At 43.3% G+C, this 19,121-nt stretch overlaps 1 protein-coding gene across 1 annotated transcript in view; it reads right to left on the bottom strand.

Moving 5' to 3' along the window:
- Positions 1-19,121, bottom strand: part of TECRL (trans-2,3-enoyl-CoA reductase like) — a 71,357-nt gene that overhangs the window by 21,602 nt on the left and 30,634 nt on the right. The window contains exons 3-4 of the mRNA XM_076337651.1: positions 8,353-8,397; positions 6,987-7,090 (exon numbers count right to left, since the gene is read on the bottom strand). Of these exons, the coding sequence (XP_076193766.1) occupies positions 6,987-7,090; positions 8,353-8,397 (149 nt within the window). The remainder of the gene's footprint in view (positions 1-6,986; positions 7,091-8,352; positions 8,398-19,121) is intronic.

Below are 19,121 nucleotides of genomic sequence, written 5' to 3'. Positions count from 1 at the left end.
TTACTCAAAATGGAAAATTACTGTAAATTAACAAATGTTCTTCTTATACACACGCGTATATGCATATTATATATGTTTATACCTACACATATTCAGCGAAGCACTCAAGTTCTGTTTGTAACCAAACACCGATGTGAGTTCAGATTTGCTGCCAAATCTTTACAGGGCTTTGACAGCATTTTGAAATGTGCCATATAATGTGTATCATTTTAAAATGTGTATCTATCGTCTGCTATGTAGATACCTAAATGAAATAGTGCTTTTTAACACCTGGCTATTACTAATAACCTCAACTAGCTCTTCCACAGTGCTTTTCATCTAGAAGCCTCAAAACATTTTGCAAAGAGGAAAATACTGTTATTTTCTTGCCGCAGATCTGGAAACTGAGATACAGAGAAATTCGGTGACTTGTCAAGGTCACCAGACAAGGTGGGCAAAGACTGACAAAGGGGCACCTGGTCCTCCCAAACTCTGGTTCACTCTCCTCTTTGTGTTCTCCTTACCCCCCGGTATGGGGTTGGGCAAAAATTCCCCATACAAAATAATTTTGCCAGGCTTATGCATTCTAGAGGGACTAAAACTTCTCAAATTTGCATAGATTGACAAATTGTCAATTGTAACAGTTAACAGACAATTGTCTGCACTTACAGCACCATACATTAAGTAGCTCTTTGTTCCTTAAGTAGCAGGAAGGGTTTAAGCATAAAGTTGTCTATAACTGAAAGAAACTGCTTGTTCTGTTTATGCTTACTGAATTCCCTCTACCTTCTTTTTGCGCTTGAAGTGGTAAAAACTCAAGGGTATTACTATAAACACTTATGCATAGGTTCTTCAGCCTGTAACATGCTCAACAGCAACCAAAATATTCACCCCTCAGAATTAATTTTCCTAGTAGCTCCCGAACTCCCTTTTGTGCCTGAAAAATTGACACGCTGGCACGGTTCATCGTGAGCTTCTGGCATTTGTTGCTGAGATCAAGAGAAATTATTGCAACGCTGTTTGCCTTATTAGAAGCAGCATCTGAGGAATCCCAATCAGCCAGCTGGGCAGTTTCAGAGGTCTCCTCTTCCCTTATCAGTTGACTTCATGCTGCCACTGGGCAGTGACAAAGACCCAAAAGTATATGTGGCCCAAGGAAAGGCACAAACAATATAAAAGCATGGCAAGAAATCAGGCAAATGCAAGCTGTTCTCTCCTGATAACCCTGGAGGCTGAAAACTATTAGACTTAATTAAATGAAAAATAAGACCAATCTTGTGTGTGTAGTTTGCCTTTGTGAAAGGTTACAGTGTTTTGAAAGTTCATAGCATTTGACTGGGATCAGCTCAAGACTCGGCCAGCTGTACCAAGGTAGAGCAGCACTTACTGTGTGTTCAAGCAGAAACCTCTGCCAAGTACAAACTGCTAGCTGTAAAATGGAGGTGCTTTGTGTTACAAATAATTGTAGTTGGAAAAGGAGCTGTAGAGGAAATAGCGACTTCTTTTTTTCCTGGAGATCATCTTCTATGTCAAATTATCTATTGATCCAAGAGGTTTAGCAATGAAAAAATGTTTGGGGATTTCTTTCTCTTCGGCACTTTGTTGTAGTTGTTCTTAAGCCACCCACAGATGTACACAGAATCACATATTCTGTTTATTTGGCACTGCTGCTAAGTTTTGCAGGTACCCATGATGCCCTGAAAGTGTTATTCAATTTGTAGGGTCCTGTCCCACAACTAACTGTGTTTGAATTGGCCACAAATATGTAAGCTCTGATATGTATCCGCTGAGAAATATACTCAGTGATATTCTCCGCTGATACATCCTACAGATCCTCAGCTCTCTCTCTTACCTTGATTTCAAATTCCTTCCTAAGCAATGATCATATGAGTTTTCTTACATTTATCTTCTTCACACTGGCCCACCAGTTGCTGTGACTCCCAGCCCTCCCACTCCTTCAAATTCCTCAGATCCTGTCTTTTTTCTTCTATTATAATTGTCTGTACTTCTACATACCATTGAGAGGTTATAAACCTTTATCGAAGTCTCTTCTTCCATTCCCAACTTAGGGAAAACATCTTAAGTTGTTCCCCATGGGATGCCCAAAGCTGACCTCAGTATAGAGAAGGTGGAGAAAATGAGTCTGCAGCAGTTTAACGGCTGCCTCTTTTTTAAACCCATCAATACTCATAAACTGCTTCGTATCACACTCATCCCACAGACTTCATGGGATTGTTCCACATTTACAGGACCAACTGAGCGAGCTCTGCCAGCCACAGTCAGATCAAACTGCTCCTCCCCTATTCACCACCCACCCACATCCACAGGACAGAAGGACTTTGGTACGCATGTGCTGTGCGAGTAAGAGGAGAGAATCACACCGACCGAAACGCTGCCTTCCCCCCGGGAGAACAGGAGCACCTCGTTATTCAGTACAGCATGCACTTCCCCATTGTGTACACCTGCTATACATAACCACAAAGTTTCAAACATAGATCTCTTGGCTTCTTGTTCATTTTCCACAATGTCTAACTCGGTGATAATTTTGCCTGCCAGCCAGAAGGGAACAGACCAATTAGTGAAAGCGTAGATTTTCAGATTTCAAAGATGTTCTTGGGTTTAAATAAGTATTAGTCTCTACATTTCTAAATTGAGCAGAATCTTTTTGTCATTGGAAAATTTGAAATTATTCCAGAAAAATGATGTATAATATAATCTTAAACCTATTAAATACAGTTCCATTTTTCAGCCAGCTCTGTTTTACACCAGCAGAAGCCTATTGAAGTGGTAACTCAGATCAGAGAGAATCAACGGTTTTCTCTGTGTGATTATTTGTATCGCAGAGCTGTGTGGAATCAGAGTCATACAGGGAGGGTATGCAAGGGGGGGGACTGTGCAATCGCAAAGCAAAAAAATGCACAACCTGAGGAACTATAATCTAAGCAAATGGAGCAGTTCTGCTGCCAGCCGCAGTATTTTAAAGCTCTCAGGAGTCAAAGTATTTAAGCAATCCCTAATTTTAAATCACAGTTACAAAAAATATTTACTGAAGTACTGTGTTTCAGGTTTAATCTTATGGAATTCACAGACTTGGAGGTAAAATATATTTTTCACAGTTCTATGCTGTTTTCTCAGTTCTATTTTGATCCTTCTGGTAGCCTGCCCAGGTAGCAACTAGACAACTGAAGCTGATAAATCAGAAATCGCAATCACTGCTCAAATGAGGAAAGCTTTAGCAGAAGTCTGAATTTGAGCAGGAAGAATGGTTTTCGTTTTCCTTTTGACTACAGCAGCCGTATGCATTCTTAGCAGTAAAATGCCAGCCACGTTTCAAAAAGTCACATGCCGCATTGCAATATGTAAAAAAGAGGTCTCTGTCAAACATGCTTAGGCCCAAAATTGGACAGAGATTAAAAATAAAACCTATCACTCCAGTGGTGGGAATTTCAAACACCCCTGGGGGTACAATCTTTGCAGGAGGCACATAGAAAAGATCTGTAAACTCAGCTCCCATTAGTATCTCTGCAGCATCAGTCAGCAAACCTCAACTATCCCCTCCAGGTAGGGTAAAGGAATTGGTAAATCTTGTGCAGAAGTAAATTATGTGTTTCAGATAATATTTGTTTCATAAAAAAGAAGGCAGAGCAGAGAGAGAGTTTTATCAAAATCCATGATACCAAGAAACAGGTTTTTTCTTCTCCCTGAATTGCTTTTTGGAGATGAGCCTTGAGGGCCTTCATTCTTCTAAAAGAGCCAGCTGAGGTTGGATTTCTACCCATATTATCCAGGAAAGGGCCTCATTCTCAAAAGAGATTGACAAGTAATTGCTCCAGTGGAGGCAAACTGCAAATCCCTCACCCCAGTTTGTCCTCCCTCCTCCCTCAGAGCAACCCAGCCTCTAGAACTTGTTGAAATCTGGTCAACCAATCTCGGAGCTGTGGTGTAACCTGAGCCCAGGGATGTCTGGCCTTTCACAGCACAAAAGACCAAAAATATTTCAGTCACTGTGCAACCATGTTTCAAGAAGGCTGAGGATGAGAAGGAAACATCCTTCCTACAAAGTGGCAGCCTCTGACAGAGCGACTGAGTAGACAACAGGAGACGACAAACTCTTGAGCCACCAAGGCGGAGTGTGAGAAGGACTGTAAATCAGAGACTGTGCATGCTCCAAAAGGGAAGCTGAGGTTTCTTGATGCAGAAATATGCTCCTAGACTTAGGGACCCAAACTGTTTGGTTTGGAACAGACAACAGCATCATCTTTCATTTTACAACTGCTCCCAGGAGGTAGAGGTGAGTACCGCTTTCCCCTTTTAAAAAACACAAGCTTATTGTCTTGGTGTAAATCCCCAGCTTTGGGGGTCTTAGTGTTCTTGATCCTCAAGTGGGCATCTCAAGTATGGTCTCCAATGAGGTGACAAAGCCCCAGAAGACCCACTTCATGCTTAGTTTTCCCCTAGACAGATTCATGCCCAATGCATCGACCTCTAGAGCACCAACGTTATCTCCATGTGCTTCTGTGCATATTTTTGGAGTCCAGACCTGAATGTGGCCCTTTGTACCTCAGCTATCATTCTGCTGACGAGATAAGAGTATTTTTATTCTGTGCCTTGTTTATTTAAATGTCAACCCTTTAAATCAGAAGCATCCCTCACTGTGTGCATAAATCTGATAGAGCATCAAGGGGGATGGGAGAATGGGAGCTCTAAGCACAGTAAAAACGGCAGTAAAACTATACATCCTGTTTACAAATACATTCTTAATTGCTATTGTTAGAATACAATCTTCTATGAACTTTTTCTCTATTGCTATAGACTAGCTATAATATAAAAATCTCTTGACTGTTTAAATGATGTGGCTAAGAAGAAGATTTCTCCCGCTGAGAATGGAGACAATTTAGAATATGGAACAGAATGGGATAAGATGAATATTCAGAAACTCATGGAGTCAACTTTCTGCACACACAGATTAAATCATTAAAAAATGCCACTGCCTGCAGTATCAACACCTAGTCATAACTGCACTATTTATAATGGGATATTAAACTTTAGTTATGTTACTGTCTTAGGCTACATAAACCACCACAAAAGTAGAGAATAAATAAGGTTCTTGCAGATTACTTAGTTGTAGCAAACAGGAGGCTGCACTACTCACAATTTTGCTTTGCAAAGAAATTCCATGGTTGAGAGGTGGTGGGATGGGTTGGGGGGGAAACAGGACCCCAACTAGCATTAATCAGCATGGCCCCAGTAGGCCATTAATCAGTATGGGAATCAGTGGGGTAAAGCCTCAGCCTTGGTAAACTCGCAGACCTCTACTGAAACGGGTAGGTCACACAGTGTGAACTGCTCTAACTCCACTGAAGTAAACTGCTTGTCACCACCTAGGGATTTGCATCCTGTTGTTAGAACTGGGAAGGATAGATATAGGTCATGCTCTTGTTCATAGGGGCTAAAACCTCCCAGAGTTTGTGCTGCTAGGGGCTATCTTCTTCCCTGGAGAAAGAGAAATGCACGTGAGCTTGAGCAGGTGAGATGGATATGTGACCTTACAGTGCTGATCCAGAATCTGACTCTTCCCAAAGTCAAGGGCAGTTCTGGCAGTAACATCCATCTTGAGTGTACTGTTTAATGGATAAGGAGCTGTAAAATAGCATGTCCATTCTAAGCGTCTTGTAGTAATGCTTCCCATAGTGACCTACTGGAGAGAGGAACCAGTACTATCATATGCAAGCTGCTTAAAGACCTGACACTCACAAGCTCCATCCATATAGGCACAGCCAAGGAAGGACAGTGGTTTGTCCGTGGACCCTGCGGTCACCCCACATGAGCAGGGTGGGATCTGCGGGCCGCCTGAGGTAAGAATCTAATAATTTGACCTACAGCCATGATGCCAGTTAGCAAAAACTCACTTGTTTCATTAAAGGAATTGCAAGCAATTGGTGGTTTGTTTTCCATTGCTATGAATAGTCTCATCATGGCTTTTATGGCTTTCAGAAACTGTAGTTCTATCTTACTCATGTTTCTTACTGCAGAAATTGGGAATCTCGTTACCCAATATACAGATGTGGGCTGTGTGTTACTCCAGCTAACGCAGTACATGCCAGCTACAGCAAAAGCTAGGTCAGTCTAGTAGTGAGACTACTTTCAGTTCTGCCACCTATGCCTGCTGCAGGACGTTGGAAAGGTCTCTTCATCTCCCATTCCTTCACTGTCCTTTCAAACCCTTCTGCTGTTTTCTGTCTTTGGGCTGTGAAAGAATTGAATCTTTCACTTCCTCCTTGCACAGATGAGCCCGTAAGGTTAGAGTTCCCTACAACCCCATTTGGGTGGAATGTGTTGCCTCTCTCCAGCCACCCTGACCTTCCAACAGCTGCTTACAGGAAAGTAACTGAAGTCAAACTGAGACCAGAAGTAAAAACAGACAGTGGTTCTACCCATAGCATAATACAGGTATTGTTGCTCATGGCTAATGCTTTTGTTTTACAAAGAGATTGAAAAGTTTTGTGACTCCTGAGCCTGGCCGGGCATCTTCTGCCTGGAGTCCTTGGCCTCACCACTCTCTCAGAACTGTTCTTTGGGTGAACAAAGAGTAAGACATTCCCATCCGATCATTTTCCTGCATTAGTAACAGGATTACCAGAAATCTATTTTTTCTTTTTAATATCCTTCCACTTTCAAAGCTGAGGAGCCTTGCAGCAAATGAATGTATTTGGCTACAGGTCCTGCACAGGCATATAAACCCTAGATAAGCTAAAACTGTTTTTAAAAACTGATTTTTTTTTCCTCAGGCAATATTGTTATGTCCACCTTTTAATCTGTCATTGGATGTCAGACTTAGCACGTTGATAACTTGGCTCATTATCCATTTAATTCTGTTTTGACTGCTGATAAAGTAATTACACCATTTGACAAAGGGAAGGACAGGCTGAGGAAGTTGGAGTAATTTCATGCTAAAACACATTGTACATTAAGATGTATCGTATTGAGTGTTACAAGGACATACTTACTGTGGTCCATCCGACCTGCTGACCCAGGTCCGTAAAATACAGTGTAATGATGGAGGAAACGGCAAGGCTTTGAATGTTAACGCAATCCTTCAAATAGGGCCCATCTGTAATGAGAAAAAGGGAAGAGGATGGCATGAACAACAGGCATCCTCTCAGAGGCTCAGCATAACGTGTAGGCTGCCCTGCTAATGGTCAAGGTGTAGGCCCAACTTGTATTCTGATTTATTTTGGTGACTTGGTACTTATTCTCCAGGTTACAGCATTTCTATGAGAGTTATTCTCCTCTCATTTTAACAAAAGCATTAGGCTGACATGGCACTGGGAGGCAATGCATAGCAATTGTTTCGATGTTATCTCTGTTAATCTAGACCATTAGAGATATGCCATGCAATCACACAATTTCATGGAGCACTTTTTGTTCCGTCTTGCAAGACTAATGGGAAAGTCAATGTTATGCAGTGTCTCCCTCACTGATATCTTTTGCTGAAGCGTTTGCATTCTCAGGCTATTTTACAATAGATGGCACCATCATGATGAACGCAACTTCTTGGACAAAGGCCCACAGTCCAAGGTTTCTTTGTAAGCTGTCTGACCTAGGCAGACCAGGTGTATCTGAGCATTACTTTACTTTTCACAGTATTCTGAGGCATCTGCTTCCAGTCCTGATGGACCTCGAGTGTACAGGCAGAGACATAAAATGGCAATATCTGGTTCTCTTCTTTTATAGAGGCAGAGTTGGATATTGGGAAACCCCAACAGCCACTGGCATGGGGTGTTGCCATGGCTGCAACGCTTCTTTTCTCTTTTCCACTTTGTGTATTGTGTCTCCCTTTCAATATATGTTTGTTGACTGTTTAACTCAGTGAGGGTGCTAAATTCCATCAGGTGCTGAGCCCTCATTTTCTAGGGCTCTGCAATGCTACATGTCCACAGACCAAATGCCACACAGCCCGTAGCAGCTTCATCTCCCACTGCTGTGTCCACCAAGAACTGGTGTACTGGCACAAAAAAAGAGGCTGCCTCCTGCAGCCAGTTGCCTCCTGCATCTTCTGATGAGGCTCTGAGCAAGTATTAAAATGGATAATGCAGTGAGTGAGGGAAGTGAGTGACTGGTTTTAAAACTGCCTTGTCTTCATTATTTGATCATATACTGTATTCTGAAACATTTTTACTCAGTGGTTATGAAAACCATTAGATTCCTTTATTAATGAAAAAGCTAGTAAGTTAATCATTGATATCAATTAATGAAAAAGTGCTAACGGTTCACCCAATAACATGTATAGAGAGAACAATACTGTTAGGAGGAGAACTTGCCAGAGGATTAGTAATACATTAGGTGGCTATATTCAACCATATGAATACTTACTGCGTTCTAGTTGCAGGCCAACACGGGAAGGGTACCACTGCGGACCTGTTCAAATCACAAAGCATGCCTGTTCATTTCACGGTGGAGGATCTAAATTTCTCTTTCAGTTAGTACTCTTTTTAGCTGATAGCTACAAATGTGAGATTAAAAAAAAGCCCTCTCTTTTGGTCTGAGCTATACAAGGAGAATACAAGAGAGCTAGGAGGAGCACACAATACACACAATTCATCGATTGAGATAAAGAAAGTTTAATAGGACAGAAAAAGAAGGGAAAAAATAATAATGATAACAATAACAGAATATACAAAATAAGTGATGCACAATGCAATTGCTCACCACCCACCGACCTATGCCCAGCCAGTTCCCGAGCAGCAGCGCCCCCAGCCAACTCCCCTGAGTTTATATACTGAGCATGATGTCACATGGTATGGAATACCCCTTTGGCCAGTTTGGGTCAGCTGTCCTGGCTGTGCCCCCTCCCAGCTTCTCGCTGGCAGGGCATGAGAAGCTGAAAAGTCCTTGGCTAGTGTAAGCATTACCTAGCAACAACTAAAACATCAGTGTGTTATCACATTATTCTCATCCTAAATCCAAAACACAGCACTGTACCAGCTACTAGGAAGAAAATTAACTCTATCCCAGCCAAAAATCAGGACAGATGTGCAGCTAGCACTAGTTCTTAATCACGGATTAATCAGGCAAATAGAGACACAAAAAGCAGAGGCACCTGGGTAGCTAATACTGGATTACGTATGACTTCTATGATACCCATCAACATAAGGATGTTCCCTAGAAGCAGATTTTTAAATGTTCTAGTTTAAAGGTTGCTCCTAAATGCATGATAGCAGTTGGCAGTTGTTATTAGGTGACCTTTGATGATTTTGGACAGAGACCCGTCAGTTTGAACAGGTACAGGTCTCCAGCTGCATTTGTTTCTCTCAGTGTCAGGACAAGTGGGTAAGTGCCACAGAAAGACTGCAGAAAGGATCGTGGCTGTTCAAATTGTTAACTTGTCCAGCTCTTTGTAGTGTCTGTATGCAGAAGGCTGTGTCCCTACAGCTGTGCTGGCTGAATGGACAATATAAGCACTCCTCCTTTGCATCACAGACACGTAACTTAGCTTAACACCCACACACACTTCGGTTTGTTGTTTAAGGTTTTTAGAGCTGACCTGACACATTTTAGGGCTGACCTGGAGCAGCCTGGGGAGACCTTACACAGCCCGTGGTGTTCACTGAGATTTGGGGGCAGCAAAGTCTGACAGAGGAAAGCGAGGGAACAGCTGCACTATCACAACCCCCAGCCATTTCTACCGCATTTGTCTTTATTTCCTTTGACACACCTTAGGACAGTTGATAGCCTGAAAGAGATTTGCTTTGTCTTTTCAATTCACAGTCTGGGTGAGATTGGTCAAATATAGCCATGGTTTTCTTTAGACCTATCTTACAATTGTTAGTATTCCTGTATTTAAGATACCAACATTCCAGTATCTTAAACAAATGGAAAAAAATTCTCCACAATGACTGTGATCAAACATGGGAACATTTGCCCCGAGAAGCTGTGGGATCTACTTCCCTGGAGATATTCAGGCCTCAGCTGGGGAAGACCCTGAGCAATCTTATCGGACTTGAAAGTTGGCCCTGCTCTGAGCAGGAGCCTGGACCAGATGAGCCCCAGAGGTTGCTTCTACCTTAACTGTATTTCAGGATGATCAAGAGAGCTTGTTCACCCCACTGGCTGCCAGCTGGAGGGGAAGGGGAGCTGTACACAGTGTGCACTGCACCCACTGTGCAGCGGCACCCAGCACACTCTCATTTCAAAAGCACTTGGTCTGAGTTTTGTAGGCAAGAACAGGCATTAGATGAACCCATGAACCAGGGCTAATAGCAGGAGGTGAGACACCCATCAAGTAAGTCGCAAACATTTTTTTTCAAGGTACCACGACAATCCATGGCTATTAAAGATAACAAAAGGAAGATAGAGAAAGAGCAGCTGTCTGACTTGTCAAGGAAGATATGATTTGCTCCAGGACAGCAGATATCAATAGTTATTTGGGAGCCTGAAATGCAATGTACTTGTGTTAAATTGGAATCTTCCCACTAGTCCCCCCCCTTCATATTACAGTATGTTTCAATAAAAGGCAATTTACCTGATCCTGTGGCAGTGCCCTGTTAGGTATGGCTCATAATCTTCACAAGGGCAAACAGAGGTTGTGCGTTTAAGCACGTCATCCCACATTTCCACTCCTTTAGCCTCAGTACACCATTATGTTCAAACACACTCAAAGATTTAGACAGATGGAAGTGTGCTTTTGCTGCTGCTGGTCTGCAGTGACCTTGTTATCACACCACTGTGTCTCTCTGGTTTCCAGACCATCCTTGGGGTGCTGCGTGTATTTTGCTGGAGGGACCTGGAATTAGCTGTTGGGATGTTCCTTCCCAGCTCTTACTATTGGTGGGGGGCCACTAGCTAATGTCAAGTGGAAATGCTATGCAAATAGAGTAGGGAACAAAGTCCAAACACATCTCTGTTTGTAAGTATGTTGGTTTTAGTCTGAACATGGAAGTTTCCCACTTTCAATCTTTACTGGCAGCAGACTTTAGCAAGGCTGTTCCCAAGTCTTAGCTGACCAGGGTCCTGCAAAAAACAGCGTTGCTTTCTGGAGAGAAGCGTGACCCCACTTTATTCCTCCGGAGGTCTCAGAGGTCTGACTGGTCTGCTGTCCCAGCCTGATGAGACTCATTTCAGAGAGAGGAAACCCCACACATTCCCAGGCATCAGAGACTCGCCTGCTCACCACTTGGTAGCAGTCAGCCAAGGGGACCCTGGCCCCACTTCTCACCCTTTACCTGCCTTATTCCTGTGACTGTTTTCCACAGGGATCCTCCAGAGCTCTCACTAGGACAGCTCTGAATTTCTATTTGGCAATGTGGGAAGCCATTCCAATCCAGCCTGGCTCTGACAAACACACATTCATGTCATTCCTATAGGAGAAGAGCTCTTCTTTCTTTTAATAGTGAAAAGAAGCCAAACCCAGTGACTAATTATCACCTGTATTAATTCTCGCTACTGCCTGTCAGAATAGGGGGTTGATGGCTCTCTTGGATACCTAGAGCCAGTACTATCTGGCAGATGAGCTTCACCTGACATCAGCAGGAGTTCAGAAGTGTGCGTGGAGAGTGCATGCTCCCAGAGTAAACAAGCACTCACTAAAGACAGAGACACAGCTGCAGCTATGTGCAGCACTCAAAGGTCTCTCTGCACTCCCACACCTGGCAAAGCTCCCCTTGCTTTCAATCTAAAGCTGGAGGGTTTCTCTTTTCCAGGGTTGTTTTTTTTTTTAGTAGGGTTTACTTCCCAGTTTGTTCTTATTAACACTTTTCATCAGTGCCTCCTGGAGAGATTAATGGCAATCCAAGAGCATGAGTGACTGAAGTTTATCTTGTAACTCCTGTTGCATCTAAGATCAGGCATGTATTATTATTTACTTTCTGACAGTGTGATGGTGCATCAGAGCTCAGCCACATGGTACTTGGTAGGTCACAGTCCCTATATATTCCTTGTGATCAGCAGAGCTGTTCAGCTCCCTTATGCAGGGTTATGGTTTTGGCTATGCATTTCACACTTGGAACAAAGTTGTAAAAATAACATTTCATAGAATCATAGAATCATAGAATAGTTTGGGTTGGAAGGGACCTCTAAAGGTCATCTAGTCCAACCCCCCTGCCGTGGGCAGGGACATCTTCAACTACATCAGATTGCTCAGAGCCCCCTCCAACCTGACCTTGAATGTTTCCAGGGATGGGGCATCCACCACCTCTCTGGGCAACCTGTTCCAGTGTTTCACCGCCCTCAGTGTAAAAAATTCCTTCCTTATATCTAGTCTACATCTACCCCCCTTTAGTTTAAAGCCATTTCCCCTTGTCCTGTCACAACAGGCCCTGCTAAAAAGTTTGCCGCCATCTTTTTTATAAGCCCCCTTTAAGCACTGGTAGGCTGCAATAAGGTCTCCCCGAAGCCTTCTCTTCTCCAGGCTGAACAACCCCAACTCTCTCAGCCTTTCTTCATAGGAGAGGTGTTCCATCCCCCTGATCATTTTCGTGGCCCTCTTCTGGACCTGCTCCAACAGGTCTGTGTCTTTCTTATGCTGGGGGCTCCAGAGCTGGACGCAGTACTCCAGGTGGGGTCTCACCAGAGCAGAGTAGAGGGGCAGAATCCCCTCCCTCGACCTGCTGGCCACGCTGCTTTGGATGCAGCCCAGGATACGATTGGCCTTCTGGGCTGCGAGCGCACATTGCTGGCTCATGTCCAGCTTTTCATCCACCAGTACCCCCAAGTCCTTCTCGGCAGGGCTGCTCTCAATCCCTTCATCCCCCAGCCTGTATTGATACTGGGGGTTGCCCCAACCCAGGTGCAGGACCTTGCACTTGGCCTTGTTGAACCTCATGAGGTTCACATGGGCCCACTTCTGGAGCTTGTCCAGGTCCCTCTGGATGGCATCCCGTCCCTGTGGCGTGTCAACCACACCACTCAGCTTGGTGTCATCTGCAAACTTGCTGAGGGTGCACTCGATCCCACTGTCTATGTCATTGATGAAGATATTAAACAGTATTCAGCCCACTTATATCCCAGACTGCTTTTGACTTGAAAAAGCAGATATAGGCTGACCAGTAAATAAGAATGGCCATCATGGTTCAAACCACGTGTCTATTTAGCCAATATTATATCCTCTGATATTTAGCCAATATTATTGCTCCTCTAGAACATTTCTCAGATTTCTAGCATTTGTGTAGAACAGTTTTGGTTCCTTTCTTTGCAGCGCGTTTGAACAGCTATTGAAACATCTTCCTGGTTTTCCATCTCCTATTTGATTATTTCTACCCTCCTGACTCATCCTTCTCTTGAAGAATGTTTGTCTCAGACTTTATTACGGTCACCCCCCAACTGCATGCACATAGACACCTGAAAGCTTTGCCCATTCCTCAGCTGAAAGGTTATTCACAAACTCCTTGATTTTAAGTGTCATCAGCATCATTCTTCTTCACTGAGCAACCTGATCTAGTGAAAGATGTCCCTGTCCATGGCAGGGGGGCTGGACTAGATGACCTTTGAACGTCCCTTCCAACCCAAACTGTTTTACAGTTCTATGATTCATTCTGTTATGATTCAGACAATGTTCCTTCTATGTGTACAGGCTACCTTTAGTCTGGAAGTGCAAGCAATTAATGATAAGTCTTAAGCCTTTTACCTTATTCCATCTTCTCTGTCAGCAATCTCTTCCAACTTTGTGGAAAAAATCCATACATTTATTTAAAAAGTTAAAATATTTTAATGCTATTACCTTTAAAGCATCATAATTTTTCAACACAGGATTCAACATATTTTCTTGGAAAGTGACTCAGTGTTTACTTTTAATAATCTGTTTTAAAAAATGGACATAAGAAAAATCTTTAATTTTGCATGGGTTATTTGTTGTACCTGCCAGTATTTAAAACAAAAATTAAAACATAAGCAAACTGACAGGATATATAAAAACTGACAGCCACCTTTAATTTGACTATACCCAACTATGAAACCACCTATTAATATTGGATATAAAAAGGAGATGTAGTGCTATTAAACAACCATCCAAATGCTTGCTATAATGACAGCCTCAGTGCCATGCCCAGCTGCCAATACCACTATGCAAAGATGTACAGAAAACCAATTTCTACTGGTTCCGCTGCTCACACAGTTTGTTTTTTCACTGCATTTATACTAGAATTTCAGTAAATGGATCAGCTGACAACCAAGGAACTGAGGACAGTTTTAAAAGCCCATATGTAGTTTTAAAAGCATCCAAAGGTACTCTATCCACAAGATTCAAATTGACCTTAATGTGTGCTCCACCACTTAAATATCACAAGAGGTTTTGAAAATTTAACAACTAAGAAATCTAAGTACTAGGTACTTTCCAGTAGTTATGAAATTGAAGGGGTCAGTCTAATTTTTATTAAGTTTCATAAAGAACCTTCCATAAAAATTCTTTAGTGCGCTGCCTGTTCTGTAGTAAATTACACAATCACAAAGTGTCACAAAGTGCCTATTTGTCACCAAGTATTTATGAAGTTACGTAAACCTGTATGAGAGCAAAGGTGTAACATGGTGAAGACCTCTCTTGCTGGGAGATTTGGTGTGTTCCTTAGAATGCAGCCCTGCAAAAGCTATTCCGCTAGGGAGCGAGGGGTCTAAGAAATGCAAAACAGAGCTGACGGACACAGTTTGGAGATAATTAGCAGATTGACTTTCCATGATCAGCTAATTTTATTATCAGTTAAATTGTTTGCTTCTCATTGTATGTCACCACCCATGCATCGCTAATAACAAATAGCCTTAATAATTACAAGCAATACCTGCTGTGATATGAATAGGATGATATGAACAACAAAATTACTATAATCAATCAGTAGCAGTGTGTTGTTTAAATTTGCAGAAATACAGGAAATTCTGGGGACCACTGCGGCACCAATATCCCTTATACGATCACAAAATGTTACACATTAGCTGAGAAATGTAACAGCACTTGCTCATGTGAACTGAGCACTGCTGAAATGCATTCCACCACCTTAGCTAGACAGTAGTTCTGATATCTACATAGCAATAAGAAGAGACTGCTAGGAAAGATTCACATATGAGTATATGTGGGGATGGTGTTTTTGTGCATAATAAATAGAGACAGACAGACATACTGACACACAGATTATCTGAAAACTTGCCGAGGTCTTTCCTTGACAAGTAAATGCTGAACAAATACGTTGTTCCATGCCTGTGACTGTGCTGGTTTTGACTGGGACAGAGTTAATTTTTTCCATATTAACTTGTATGAGGCTGTGTTTTGGATTTGTGCTGAAAACAGTGTTGATAACACAGGGATGTTTTAGTCACTGCTGAGCAGTGCTCACACAGAGTCGAGGCCTTTTCTGCTTCTCACACCACCCCACCAGCGAGCAGGCTGGGGGTGCACAAGAAGTTGGGAGGGGACATAGCCAGGACAGCTGATCCCAACTGACCAAAGGGATATTCCACACCATATGACGTCATGCTCAGCATATAAAGCTGGGGGAAGAAGAAGGAAGGGGGGGACGTTTGGGGTGATGGCATTTGTCTTCCCAAGTAACCGTTACACGTGATGGAGCCCTGCTTTCCTGGAGATGGCTGAACACCTGCCTGCCCATGGGAAGCAGGGAATGAATTCCTTGTTTTGCTTTCCTCACGTGCACGGCTTTTGCTTTGCCTATTAAACTGTCTTTATCTCAACCCACGAGTTTTCTCACTTTTTCAATTCTCTCCCCCATCCCACCAGGGGGGGAGGGAGTGAGTGGCTGTGTGGTGCTTAGTTGCTCGCTGGGGTTAAACCACGACAGTGACCCTAAAGAGTAATGGTCATAAGTGTTGTTTCTGTTGGTTGCAGCAGGTGTGTTTGAGCATTCTCAGGAACGCTTCTGAGAAAAGAGGGATAGAGAGATCACCGTGCTGACAGTTGCAGCCTTTGCTGGACTGAAGTTTGTATACCCTTGCTTCACTGAGCTGACAGCAGGAAAGCGGAATGCTGAAATGGCTTGAAGCTGTTTCTTTCTGCTTTATTTGGAAGAAAAGGCTGTGGGATTTATTGTGCTAACATTGCACTTGAGTGATTCCTGAGCATGGTGGCAGTAAGCAAAGCACACCTAAGAAACCACAGTAAAACTAAGCTGGGCCACAAGACCAAGAGAGAAAGTATCTGAAGCTATTACTTACTATGCTTGCCTTCACTGTAATAAATGACAGCCGCTGAGTTCTGCAATCTGAATGACCAGCCCACTTGAGGAACTGCAGCTCTAAGCAGCAAGCCTGGGACAAGCAAGGCCCCAGCGTCTCTTCACATGGCCCCGCTCGAAAGGCCCTCTTTGGCCACAGACCAAAAGTTGTTTTGCTGCTTTGACCTGCTAAATGCCAGCACAATCATCTGGGTCTTTTTTTTCAGGGCTAGTGCAGAGAGACCAGCTCTAACCAGGCCCCCTCCAGGTACTGCCCAGCTGTACTGACCTGGCACCGTACTGAGCTCCTGAGCCCAGCTGGGCTCACAGGGGCCAGGCTGCCAACTGTACACTGTTTCCACCTCCTGCTAAGTCTTTAGGACATAGGGCTGGCCTTGGGAAGGCACTTGCTGGATCCAGGATCATTCAGCTAGGCTGTGTTTTTCTTGTAGAAGGACCTTCGATATGGTGTATCAGAATATTCAAAGAGCGGGAGCAAGGTCTTGAACTAGATCCATGTTTTTATGGGAAGTCAGTGGAAAGAGCAGATCCAGTGTGTCCTGTTCAGTAAAATCTCAGCAGAGTACTGAAATGGATGTTGGTTTTAATGGCTCCGTACCCAGGGATAAATCCCTTCTCTTTGTCAGCTTTTTCTCTGAGTATTTTCTCTGATTTGTTTAATTTGTAAGCTTTCCAGGGAAGATCTCTGGCCATGTTTTTTACAAAGGCACCTTGACCTCTAGTTGCTATGGGGACACAAATAACCGCTCTCTTAATGACATGTGGAATTTGAAAAAGGAGCATCCCTTTCTTTCTTCTGTTTTTTGTAATACATGAATGCATCTAGCTACAACCATATGCTTGCACAGGGAGAGCCAGCAGTGGGCTGGCTGAATTGATGTCTTCAGACATTGGCTAAGACCAACAGGACAGGGTCTGGCCGAGGGGCAGAACAACACGCACTTCCCACAGACTACCTAGCAAGTAAGCCCCAGCCTGATGAAGGGTCTGGCTACATGCTTCCTTTTTAGCTGTCCATTTGATTATTCCCGTTGGCCTTAAATGTTTAACATCTGTGAGCACCCATTTTTCCTACATGAAGTTATGTAGCTGTCACCCTGGCACCTCCACTGAAGCCCCACAGAGCCTGATCCAGAAGGTTTTTCAGAGCATACCTAACATCTCCATAGCAGAGTTTTATATTGCATACAATGCCTGCAGCCATTCCCCTTAAAAAGTGTCAGAATTTTGCTTTTCTTGCCCAGGATCTGGCAAACAGGATAGCCCTGTCCATACGTTGGTTCCTGGGAGCAGTTAATCTGCTGTGACTGTGCCCAGGTGTGGAATTCCAGCCCGTGGGACTCTGCACTGCACCTTGGGTCACAAATTCACCTGATTGCATTTTCATTGAAAAAACTTATATAAATGCCTGAAATCATTGAGGAGCAGAACACTCCTCTCACCCCCACCTTTTTTTCCGTGGGGAAAAAAAAAATCTCAGACTTCAGCTATATTCTGATCAAGCAATAATGGAAAAATTTCTTAAGAGTCAGCATAGTTTTTCTTAATGAAGATTGATTGTTATTAGTGGTAAACAGAATATTATTTGTCATTTAGAGATCAATTTATGTCACTAGCAGATTAAGCTTTCAATTTTCCTTCTGAAACAGCTTGACACTGACAGCAACTGTGGAAATTCAGACAAGCAAAAAGCATCAGAAACTAAAAGCAAGCAAGTATGCAACATTTAGATGCATATTTTAATATTTTGCTACATTGTTTCTCCTTTCCACTTCCAAAAAAAAGAGAAAAGGAGAAAGAAAAGCCAGCCCTGTGCATTTCAATTTTCCATGTAGCCTGCTGCAGAAAGTATAATTAATTTTGATCTTTCTGTGTGGATTTGCATTTAAATTAATGTGCGTGGGCAAGGGAAGAGAAAGGGAATGAGGCTCGCCTTTTATTTCATTAATAACAACCATAGAGCAGAATACAGAGAAACAAGAAAATAGATACTCTGACAAGCCTGGAGCTTGAAGCAACGTTCCCATAAGGGACTGCCCTTAATCGGTGCAAGGAGGTGAGGAGGCGCTGAATGCATCGCGCTGCAGCAGGGCACGGCAGTCGGGCCGTGAGTGCCCAGCCGCAGCAGTGTGACACACACGCTCTGCCTGGCCTGCAGCAGCATGCCTGCAGGGCTGGCTCCCCTCGCCTGGGCTTCGTGCTGCCTTTGCTGCCTGTGTGACACACAGTCACTGCACAGCAGCGTGCACTGTCGCTGCAGGGGTGGTGGTGGGCAGGTTGGTCAGTGAAGCTGGGCTCTGCGTAATGGGATTGGGGAGTCTTTTGACCAGAGACCCCCAGGGAGGACTGTGTCCTGTGATCCACGCACTAAAATAGCACTGAGTTTGCTTCATATTTGCAGACAGTTGTGTTCTGGCTCTGAAATGCCAACCCCAATTAAAAGAGAGATGAGTAATTTATGCCGACTGAGGATCTGTATTCTGGCAGTCATCTTCGTCTTTGATTCTCCTGTCTCTACAAGTTCTGAAAGGGTAACAAAGATAATCACTGAGGTATCAGGGGGATGTGAGAACTTGAGCAGGATTCTCTTCCTAAATATAAACTCTGTCGGTGAAGCCTTCATACAAAGGATGACCCAAACATGAGAAACTGCACATTAAGGAACATACATTTGCCAGACCAAATATGAGTTTCAGGGACTAAAAATATCCTTCCTTCTCTATCTGCCTGTCCATATTCTAACATGGGATTTTTAAAAACACAGCTTAATGTTTGGTGGTTTATGAAATCAGTGGCTGTCTATCTGAATCCTTAACTGCTCAAATACCTTTACTGGTATTTGAGTAGCCAACCCAGCTAAGGGTTTCATAGGCAGCAAAGCAGAGCATTTAAACACAGGTATCTGACTATCCTCGTGGTCTCAGAAAACACAAGCAATAAGATATAAAGGCCTGTTTTAAAATGTTGTTTCTT

The sequence above is a fragment of the Aptenodytes patagonicus genome, chromosome 4 (assembly GCF_965638725.1).
Source record: "Aptenodytes patagonicus chromosome 4, bAptPat1.pri.cur, whole genome shotgun sequence".
Classification (NCBI taxonomy): Eukaryota; Metazoa; Chordata; class Aves; order Sphenisciformes; family Spheniscidae; genus Aptenodytes; species Aptenodytes patagonicus.
Note: the sequence above shows the minus strand (reverse complement) of the source record. Positions and strands in the feature narration are given on the sequence as shown.